The sequence below is a fragment of the Brachyhypopomus gauderio genome, chromosome 2, assembly GCF_052324685.1.
Source record: "Brachyhypopomus gauderio isolate BG-103 chromosome 2, BGAUD_0.2, whole genome shotgun sequence".
Taxonomy (NCBI): Eukaryota; Metazoa; Chordata; class Actinopteri; order Gymnotiformes; family Hypopomidae; genus Brachyhypopomus; species Brachyhypopomus gauderio.
Genome location: NC_135212.1, coordinates 32,575,718 through 32,586,952, shown reverse-complemented (window position 1 = coordinate 32,586,952; position 11,235 = coordinate 32,575,718). Strand labels below are relative to the sequence as shown.

The window sequence follows — 11,235 nt, the reverse complement described above, 5'->3', positions numbered from 1 at the left end:
ACTTAAAGTAATGGCCTGTTGACCGTAATATGATGCCCTGTGACTTCAAGTGTCTTTAACCTGCTGCAGTTGGTCTGTTAACGGTTGTAACTTGCCTAATATTTTTTAAAGATGACTCTCACACATTTCAGGTGCTCTGCAGATGTCATTTGAAGGTGTGATGTATTTTAGACATGTCCTTTATGAGTAAGGAGTGTTTTGCAGGTGTCATTTCGAATGTGCTTTGCAGGTGTGGATTCTGTGTTGTTAGCAGCCCCTCCGCAGTACCAAGGGTTGGGGGTGGGGGGTTCTCCCCAGGGTGGGGGTAGGTGTGGCGGGTGGGTTCCCTCCACCCTCTGATCCGACATTAGCCTCCATCACTGGCGAGACAGCATCACTGTGGAAACAGCTCCACTGCAACAGCTCATTTCCAATCTCCCATGTCCTGTCCTGCTCCATTGCTTCCTGCATTACCGTGGCAAAATTAGACAAAGTTCCCTGCCCAGGAGGGATCTCACCAAATCCCCATCCTAATTAAGTAGTAATAGCAGCACTGACATCATTAGAAGGTGGTTTTAATTACTTTTTGAGATTAAAAGCAGGAGATTGGGTGCAAGAAGGTTGTTGAGGAGCTAAATTTATATGGTCATAAACATCTGCCTGCATGGGCCTCTTTTTTTAATAGCACCACACTAGTCAGTACTATCCCCATCAGCACCACCTCCACCTGCACCACCCCAGCAGCACCGCCCCATCAGCACCGCCCCCATCAGCACCACCCCCATCAGCACCACCCTAGTCAGTACCACCCCAACAGCACCACCCCATCAGCACCACCCTAGTCAGTACCACCCCAACAGCACCACCCCATCAGCACCGCCCTAGTCAGTACCACCCCAACAGCACCACCCCATCAGCACCGCCCTAGTCAGTACCACCCCAACAGCACCACCCCATCAGCACCGCCCTAGTCAGTACCACCCCAACAGCACCACCCCATCAGCACCACCCTAGTCAGTACCACCCCATCAGCACCACCCCATCAGCACCGCCCTAGTCAGTACCACCCCAGCAGCACCACCCCAGCAGCACCACCCCATCAGCACCACCCCAGCAGCACCACCCCAGCAGCACCACCCCATCAGCACCACCCCCATCAGCACCACACTAGTCAGCTGTAATGAGGAGTAACTGAGTCTCCAGGACTTTCATGCTTCCATCAATATGTGAAGAACATTCTATTTTAACTTCTGCATTTTGTCTTTTGAACTGTAATGTTTTGTAAACGAGTGTCTTGCCTTAACTTCTGAGATGCATCTTTCTTGTCTGCAGCTTAAACAGAACAAAGGACGTTTAGAAAGGAACACATACTTCATTGTGGCACTGAATTGCATACTGAATTACTAGATATGTTCTCATTTGTAATCCACTATTTTATTATTTGAGTTCATTTTAGTTTCGATCTAGACGGGCCTCACTGGGAATTCTCACTGAAGGGCTGCTAGTGACATCTGGTGGACAGCACATGTCACAACAAGCCAAAAGATAAACCACGTTCTTTGAATGTTTATTTAAATGTTAACGTTTGTTTATCCAAGAACACAGATCACACCAATGTGTGAATCATTCAGAAATAATCCCTTTATAAAATGTTTGTTATTGAGATATGAAATAAATGTATTCCTTAATAATTAGTAAAAATTCCAACAAATACATATTAGCCACTGTTCAAGGTCTTTCACAGACTGCACACAACCTTCTGTGGGTGCAGCACACACATGCTAGTGAGCATACATTGTTCCACACACCACCACACACCACCACGCCTGACCATCTATCTATTTATAACAGGCAAGCAGAGAACCGAGGCTATTTGTACTCCTGCACACAATGACATATTTATACCAACCCAACCACACAGTGATAACAGCAGTGCTGTACAGGGTAAGCATGAACTGGACTTTTGCATTATTAACACAGTACTCCTGAATTTACAAGAACCATATGGTAAAAAGAGTTCCAAAGTGTATCATGGTGAAACGTGTTGACAAGTGAGAACAAAAATATATATTTTTTTACATGTATTTTATATATTATTATATCTCTTGTTCTGTCATTCATTCCTTTAATCAAATCAGACATTTTATTATTTTACCTTCTGAATGTAATTACTGTCTTATTAATCTGTAGGAAAAATATTTGTCAAAGTGATAGTGATAGTGGCAGAATTCTCACTTGTCAAAATGTTTCACCTATGTGCCAAATGGTTTGTGTTGTCATCAATCAGTATGAGACGTTTCAGCTGTGTTCGCATGTTCTCAAGATCAACAGTTTGCTATAACATATATTTTTGACAGAATTTTCTTCCAGATATTAGAATATCAAAGAAATATCAACAACTATGGTAAGAGTCTACATGATTTAGCTTCCTTTTACTTTCTATGTATTTCAATTTCTCTGCAAACTTTATGTACTGAGAGACATTTTATCTCTCTCTCTCTCTCTCTCTCTCTCTCTCTCTCGAGAGAGAGAGAGAGAGAGAGAGAGAGAGAGAGAGGAGAGAGAAAGAAATTGTAGAAAAGAACACAAAGTTTCCAGAGGTCTGTTTTGGACAGAGGTCCTTCATCAGCTGTTCAACCAAAGTGTTTCATAGATAGATAGATAGATGTTTAATTTATATAGCGCCTTTCAAGATACTCAAGGTCACTTTACAATTTTAACACAGGTACAAGTCTTACACAACCAATCACACACCAGCAGCCAATTGCGCACAGTGTACTCTCTACTGGAAGCCACAGCCCCCTGGGGTACAGGAAGGGGAGAGAGGACAGACCCTAGTGACAGAGCACCATCCACCACTGGGCATACAAGCAGACACACATTCATGCACAGACACTCAGACAACTGCTATTATTGAACAGTGACACACAGTTACACACTGAGGGAGAATTTGTCAGAGAATCAGAAAATGCCAATTTACCTAACCTCCATGTCTTTGGACTGTGGGAGGAAACCCACGCAGACACGGGGGAGAACATGGAAACTCCACTCAGATAGGGACTTGAACCCTAGACCACAGGGCTGAGAGGCAGACATGCTATCCACCAAGCCACCATGTGGCTCAAAAGATAGATAGATGGATAGATAGATCTAGCAAAATTTCCAAAGAAAAAGGATGTGTGTTTTGCTTGCAGCTGATGTGGAAACTTCATAATTTTGAGTATCTCTGCATTGCTTATACTGTATCTACACTGTAGTTACTCACCTGGTAAATTATTTTATTTCTCTCTGTAGGGCAAACATAGAAAGTCCAGCACTGGTCTGCACAAGCACTGTGAGACATGTTTTAACCAGAACTGTAAAGTCCCTGTAGAGATCTCCACTTCCTGTGTGGTCATTTCCTGTCGTCTCCTCTGTGGGGCTGCATTCCACCTGTGCAAAGAAGAAGAGCACCATGTGCTCTGCCCTAGGGAGATAGTACCCTGTGTCAGTGCCCACTATGGCTGCCCCATGTCCATGCCCAGACATCGTCTCGGCCAGCACCTTGAGGTGTGTCCTGCCAGCGTGGTCAGCTGCTCGCTGGAGTGGAACAGGTGGCCCGTCCCTGAGATGGACACGGCATTCTACGAGAATGCTCTGACTGAAGCTGAAAACACAAATGAGCTCGATGTAGCAATGGCTCTGAGAGACCAGAAGCTACTGTTCAGCTCCATTAACATGAGTCAGTCATTTCCTGAGCTGACCAAGAGGCTCGAGGGACCTACTGCACAAGAACCTGATGGAGCAGCTGGGGGCAGAGCTTCAGTTGCATGGAAGGCTGAAGACTTAAGCAGAGGTGAAACTTTAATTGGCTCTGATGGCCAAGATGTGCAGGAACTAATGGAGGAGGAGCTGATATCCTTGGCCAGGAGCAACAATTTGGCCTGCATGGAAAACTATGTCACATGGGAGGGAATGTTTAAAAAGGAGAAGGAGGGTTGCAAGCAAACAGTGAAAAACCTGCAGAATAATACTGGGCCCAAGAGAAGAGATAGACAGTCCACAGCTGATTGTGGAGAGGCAACACAGAGCCCTCAGGATGTCCAACAGTCCAATAATGTGGTCGCAGTGGATCACGCCAAGACAGGCTTTGCTCCTTGGCAGGATGGTGTCCTGGAAAGACTTCGCCAAGAGGTTCATGTGTCTGAATACAACATGTATCTGGTGCATAATGGATGCATGCTTATCAATTTTGGCCAGCTGGCAGCTTGCACACCAAAAGAGAAAGACTTTGTTTATGGGTCACTGGAACCTATCGAGGTGCAGACGATCCATTCTTACAATATCCCCAAAAGCTTCACGGCCAAGCGAAACTACCTGAAAGACCCATCGCAGAGGGCCAAGAGAACCGACCAGAATGTGGACACCTCCGGTTTGGACATGTCCATCCAAGAACTTCCAAAGTCAGATGAGGTACAGACCACTCTGTTGTGCTGTCTGGAGAGGGAGCTAAAGGGCCACCAGATAAGTGAGACGATCGGGACAGATGGTCTCTACGTGGACGTGGGCACACAGACCTACGATTTTCCCTCCGCACCTTTCAGGCCTGACACTTCGCTGGCCGACGTTATAAAGCACAACTCCCCGAGACTCCACTTGCAGATCCAGACAGAGTGTGTGACAAGGAGACACAACAAGTCCAGCTCCAGCTTCACGTACCTCTGCGGCCACACTTTCCGGCGGGATGAGTACCCCTGGCACTTTCGGAACGTGCATGCAGACATCCAGTCCTGCCTGTCGGGCTGGTTTATACAGCGATGTCCCTTGGCTTATCTGGGCTGCACCTACAGTCAACGCCGCTTCCGGCCTTCCATGCACCGGGCTGTGGTGTGCTACAGCCAGGACCTCGGCACGTTCACCCTCCAGCCACAGGTGGGAGCGTGGCCCTACAAGGGTGCAAGAACCATAAACAGTGAGCGAAAGCGTTCGAGGAACCTGGACCAGCTCAGCAGGCTTCCCTTTGAGATACTCCAGCACATCGCCGGGTTCTTGGACAGCGTGTCTCTCTGCCACCTGTCTCAGGCGTCCCAGCTGATGAGGGAGGTTTGTGAGACTTTGCTGCAGGAGAAGGGGATGGTGTCTCTCAAGTGGGAGAAGAAGACCTACTCCCATGGTGGGTCCTGCTGGAGGGCCAGGAAAAAGGTGAGGTTTGATTACACAAATGGGCTGTAGGCTATTCTGGTAAAACCCTAGAGACAAATGCCCTTGGGGATCACAGACCCTACAGTCTGTAAAGGAGGTCTGCAATGGTGCCCACCAGCAACTAGACTCCTAGTTATGCAACAGTGGCATTAACCACTGCCGTACCTGCTACCTGAGATAACCAGGCATGGCACTAAATGCAGAAAAGGCCATCTGCAGGGAATGAGGCTTATTAGCATAGGTTAGCATAGGTTTATAATAACTGCTCCATTTTCTATTTATTTTAACCGATATTCATGCTGAAATCGAGAGCGGAGCCTCAGGTCAGGTTGAGGCAATATTTGTAAATACTTTCCACACTTCCTAGCTCCAGCTGTATTTTTAGCCCCAGCGGTGCCTGTTGCTGTGTGTTTTGGTAATGATAAGTGTTCTAAAAATGACAGGGTGCTGCAGGCTTGTCTCTGAGTAATTTGGGTCAGTGTGCTGCAGAGAGGGAACATACTGTGAGTTTGATCTGCATCAAGTGCTCCAAGACAAGCAACCTCCCACTTTATTAATAAGTACACTAGCCAGTAAATGAGCAGTGGGACAGAGCGTATCGTTCTGCTAAATACGTCCTTGACTCTGCTAACAGATTGTAGTCCTGCAGAATGCGTGTCTGCCCATAGCAGAGGCCCAGAAGTGCTAGCGGCTAAAGCGTGGTGCGTTTCTGAAGCACAAAGGGACGTATCTGCTATGCAGCAACCCGCGTGCTGGAATAACGGGAGTGCTGAAGCATGGGGACGTGACAGTGGAAAGTTAGCGGGTGCCACTCTCGATCTCTGTCGCCCCCTGCAGGTGTGGGAGTTCAGCAGGCTCTTCTGTCCTGTGGAGAGGTGGATCTTCGACGATGTGCCATCCATGGCCGAGCATCTGAAGGTCTGCCCTTACAATCAGTGTGAGAGGAGGAGCGAGCCCGTGGCCTTGGTTAGCACGAGGGACGTCCAGGGGTCGGAGCGCCACCCCACTCCAGAGCCCTGGCCAAGGACATGACAGCTAACCCAGCTGCTGCGTGGGGGATGGGTTAGCATTGTTTTATAGAGTCCCGCCGACGCATGTGTTCTGAATTAGGCTGTAAAGTAATTACTTCAACAAGGACGTAACAATGATGAAGAATTGAAAATTTGATTAAATGAATACCTACAATATATAATAATACAATTTGCAGTTATGTCTCAAACCTATTTGGTAGTCATACGATCTTTTGATTGCAAATTGTGAAAAAGGAAACATTTGAATGAATGAATGATTGATTGAATGAATGTAGTTACATTTATACAGCTTCTTTCAAGATACCCAAGGTCACTTTTTCTTTAATAGCTGCTTCATGTTTTAATTGGCCTTAATATACTGTAGCTGATCACTTTGTTTTGATCTTTTGGTTGTAAAAAAAGCTGTACAGAAAATATGTCCTGGTTTATAGTGACCTCTGGTGGTTAAAAATACCCAGCACAATTAAATTCATTAAGTCAGGTCAGTTATGCATTACAAAGTTAATGTGACAAAATGTGGATGACTTTATTAGTCATCTCTGTATTTTCCACTGGCCTAAACGCATGGCTGTGCTCTTAATTAACTCAATTCTCTTTATTAATTCAGACTATGCTGCTCACATAGATGCATCACCAGAGATGCATGTGTAAAATGATTTGATGTTTTATGCAAACAGAAAACATGGTAATACTCAACATCACAACATCACTGTTGCAGCCTAACTGTACCAAATACTGATTGACAATGCACAACAATGCTTTATTGGTCTGTATTTACATAATAGAAAAGTATTAATACATATAGACTGTACAGTTACAGTTCAGAGTAACAAAGCATTCTGTTACACAGATTATTCCACTATTATTACTGGCATAGTTACAATGTAAAAGTTCAGCAAAGTGTTACAAAAAAAAAAAAGAAAAAACAAACAACCCATGTGTGCATGTGCCTAATGCCCACTGCTCCGTTGCTACGGCGTCGTGGTATCCGCGGGGTTGCGCAACTTGCCGACGACTTCGGCGAGCATATTGTTGCACAGGGCGGCGTATGGGTTGAGGGTCACCGCCTGGCTACGGGCGAACTCACTGCCCAGCGCAGCCGCACGCTCGAAGTCCGCCCGGGCCTCGTCGTCGCGCTTGGCCAGCCGCAGCAGGAGGCCACGCTGCACCAGGGCCTGGCAGGCCGTGAGGCCCACCCCTCGACTCAGGGAGATGGCACGGTCCAGGTCGTCGGTGGCACCTGCGTGGAGTTAGATGGCACGGACAAGATCGCGGATGTTTTTAAGACTGTTGATGAAGGGGTTTTTTTCTATTCTAAGTTGATTTGGTACATTTGAACTTACTGTTTGGCAATTGTTTCGGTCCAAGGCCTTTATGAAACATTTCACAATTCTTTAGTGACCACTAACGGCAGTGGGGACGAGGCTGCTTGTGGCAGCTGATTTAAAGAATCATCAGTGCCTGTCATATATGTTTGAATATAATTATATATGCATGAATTTCTTATAATGTCCATAATAAAGAACCCTCAAATAAGGTGTTATCTATAATAGCAAATATTCCCTGTCACTTGTACTGCATATAAATGTTTAATAATAATTAGGCTTTGCTGATAAGCAAAATAAAAGCATTATTGAAAACACTAGAAATGATTCATTATGGTCTTTTTTTCTGGACTTCAAAGCAGATGAAAGATTAGCTTTCACTCCTGGTCTGGTTAAAAAACAGGAAGCAGCCAGCCGGCAGCCCACCTCCAATATCGCCCTGCAGGCGCTTGGCCTGAGCGCGGTTGTTGTAGGCTGAAGCCCTGGAGGGCAGCAGCTGGATTGCCTGGTTAAAATGGCCCAGGGCCACCTCCACCTGCCCAGACTCTGCTGCAGCAACACCCTTCAGCTCCAGATCCTTCACCTTCCTCAGCAGATCCGACGGGAAGCCACTATCTGAAGAGAGAGATGCGGTGTGGATCTGCCAACGTCATTGTTACCGGTGCCTAATACTCGCAGCAGATCTATTTTAAATTCATTTATTACATGCACATTCTGTTGAGAGAGATGCAAACCCCTAACAGTCCCAGCACAGATGTTACAGAGTTGCAGCTGCTCATGGTTTCTGTAAAACTTCATCATGTCTCTTTTGATAGCCCAATCAAAAATCCTGAATTAGTAAAAAATAAATTAAATATTATTATTAAATAATTTTGGAACACCTTTCTTTTTTCTGTCATGGCATGATATTATATGCCTGACGTTTTAACACAAGAGAAACTCCACTTACCATCATCTGTGACCTCTTCCACTTGATTTAGACCAGGAACATCTCCAAAAGGCGTGGTAGGGTTGAAGATGGCCTGAAGAACGGCCCAGTCGTGTGTTGAAGACATCTTGTTACTCCACACAGCATCAGTTTCTCCCTATTCAAATAAACATTTCATAAAGCCACTGTGAGATGTTACATGCACAGGAGAGGGCTGTTCCCTTCCTAATGGCTTCCAGAGCCCGTCGTTGGCCAATCAGAGCAGGGGGTGGGGAGGGCAGGACTTTGAGCTCCCGCAGAATGGAGCACATCTGGCATTTACTAAGTCTCCACAGGAACGGTCTGCAGAGTCTCTGTGTGCCCTTTGGCCTTCCCAGACTAGTTTGTTGTTAGTTTCAATGTTTGCAGCCAGTTGACTAAATCCAAATTCACCTTTTCTAAAGTGTATCCAGATTGTTTGAATTTTAAAATGTTCATATTACAGAGCACATATAATGATGGGTTTAGATTTGAATGGTTAATTGAATAAATAAATATTTGAGCTTGATTTAAAGGGGATATAAGAGAATACAATTTCCCAATTGAACAAAAAAACATCCATCTCCTTGTAAAACTCACCATCTCCATTTCCACATACTTTGAATTGCTTTAATGTCATTTAAGAAGTCTGTTACCAAAGTTTTCATCCTAACCACATATGCGATTTATGCACCAAGTCACCTTGGAGACAGCAGGACTCCTTCATGTCAAACCATTATGATGGATGCAGAGATGTGGTGGTTCAGTAGAACTGTGGGGCTTGCTTTGTTAATTGGAAACTCGGTGGAGTTGACTTTCTTCAAAAATAAAAACTGTAACTAGCATTACCCGCCGAAAGATGTTTGGAATGAATAAAACTAAAGATCATAGGAACAGACTTAACAGTAACTACCTAATGAAACAAGGTTATGGTAAGCAACATAAATATTAAGTGCAGATTTAGTAAGAAATGTAAAATAAATAGTAAACTAAAAATAGATTAAAATGCATGTGTAGAATGATAAACTGTTACCTCTCCTATGTGCAGTGATGGTAGAACCTGTCTGCTCTGCTGATAAACTGTTAGGTCTCCTAGGTGCAGTGATGTTAGAACCTGTCTGCTCTGCTGATAAACTGTTAGGTCTCCTAGGTGCAGTGATGTTAGAACCTGTCTGCTCTGCTGATAAACTTTTAGGTCTCCTAGGTGCAGTGATGGTAGAACCTGTCTGCTCTGCTGCACTGGGCTTTTCCAGTTTTATATGACTCAAAAAGCAAATAAATAAGCAAAGAACTAACTTTACACTGAACATCAAAATGCTGTTTTGTGATGGTTCTAAGAGAATGGCACAGAAAGATTGGGGGGAGGAAACCTCGCTACCCCTCGCTCTTGAATTCTTGATGTTCAGAGGTAGCTGCATTTCATCAGAAAAGAACAAAGGAGTCAGCACTTCACGTGAATATTTTTGCACTTTGAAAATCAGGTTCCCATGAAAACATTGTTCATGAGAATATTTCCATGCCAGAAGAGCTCAGACCAGAACTGGGAACTCTACTAGGCTACCTTCATCCACTAGAGGACGATACATGGTGGCTTTGTGCTAATCAATTAGCTACACCTGTCCAACTTAAGATCACCTCACAGGCTCCCTGGGGTTCAGTCTTTATTCAGCATTTTAATGAAGGACAAGGCTACTTTGGCAGGTAGAGCCCTCAAGAACTATTAAATCAGTCTCCATTTTCTCTCAGACCCCCCAAGCTTCTCTGGAGCTTCTGGTTGCACTTTCCCTCTCGAGACCCCTCAGCCCCTCACCACAGTTCTCCCAGAGACCCCACATGGATTCTTCTGCCGTTCCTATAGCCTCCCACTTCATTGGTTGGGAAAACCCTATTTTGAGCAGTTTGGAATGGCATGAAGAACTGTGGCTCAAACACTGCTTCAGATCTTTTGGTTTTCTGATTGAGGAACTCCTCCAGGTCATCCAGATCCACTGGTCCTAGCTCCCCATTGGGTCTGATGTGCCTTTAGTTGATTTGTTTATTGTGCAGCCTAGCTGCACTGCACTTGCTACTTCACACCACTTGGTGGCACCCACACTTTACAGTTCCCTTCTGGGAGGATGATTGTTTGAATCCAGTTCCCCTGTAACGTACACTCCATCATTCTGTGGCATTTATTCATATACAGTGGGGAAAATAAGTATTTAGTCAGTCACCAATTGTGCAAGTTCTCCCACTTAAAAAGGCGAGAGAGGCCGGTAATTGACATCATAGGTAGACCTCAACTGTGAGAGACAAAATGTGAAAAAAAAATTGAGAAAATCATTTTGTCTGACTTTTAAAGAATTTATTTGCAAATAATGGTGGAAAATAAGTATTTGGTTAATAGCAAAAGTTCATCTCACACTGTTGCTGGTATGTTGGCCCATTCCTCCATGCAGATCTCCTCACGTTTCATCTTCATTGCCCTTGCTGATGGAAGGAGGTTTGCACCCGAAATCTCACAATACATGGCCCCATTCATTCTTTCATGTACACGGACCAGTCGTCCTGGTCCCTTTGCAGAGAAACAGTCCTAAAGCATGATGTTGCCACCGCCATGCTTGACAGTTGGTATGGTGTTCTTTGGATGCAACTCAGCATTCACTGTCCTCCAAACACGACGAGTTGTGTTTTTACCAAATAGTTCTACTTTGGTTTCATCTGACCATATGACATTCTCCCAATACTCTTCTGGAACATCCAAATGCTCTCTAGCAAACTTCAGACGTGCCTG

General features: G+C 45.0%; 2 protein-coding genes across 4 annotated transcripts; one reads left to right on the top strand and one right to left on the bottom strand.

Annotated features, from left to right (window-relative positions):
* Positions 1 to 1,877: 1,877 nt before the first annotated feature.
* Positions 1,878 to 7,131, top strand: LOC143500194 (F-box only protein 40). Of its 3 annotated transcripts, none has more exons than XM_076994208.1 (4): positions 1,878 to 1,923; positions 2,337 to 2,383; positions 3,274 to 5,160; positions 5,998 to 7,131. In XM_076994208.1, exons 2-4 carry the CDS (start codon positions 2,381 to 2,383, stop codon positions 6,190 to 6,192), a joined length of 2,085 nt encoding a protein of 694 aa, XP_076850323.1. In that variant the 5' UTR covers positions 1,878 to 1,923; positions 2,337 to 2,380; the 3' UTR covers positions 6,193 to 7,131. The 3 variants fall into 3 exon arrangements, with proteins under 3 accessions (XP_076850323.1, XP_076850340.1, XP_076850330.1); XM_076994225.1 differs by having other exon boundaries at positions 1,909 to 1,923; positions 2,350 to 2,383; XM_076994215.1 differs by lacking the exon at positions 1,878 to 1,923 and having other exon boundaries at positions 2,080 to 2,383.
* Positions 7,132 to 7,162: 31 nt separating this feature from the next.
* On the bottom strand, positions 7,163 to 8,659 carry ttc36 (tetratricopeptide repeat domain 36). Its single transcript, XM_076994234.1, has 3 exons — positions 8,466 to 8,659; positions 7,943 to 8,131; positions 7,163 to 7,431 (listed from the first exon to the last, which is right to left on the bottom strand). The coding sequence occupies exons 1-3, from the start codon at positions 8,569 to 8,571 to the stop codon at positions 7,163 to 7,165; spliced, it is 564 nt and encodes a 187-aa protein (XP_076850349.1). The 5' UTR covers positions 8,572 to 8,659.
* Positions 8,660 to 11,235: the final 2,576 nt, after the last annotated feature.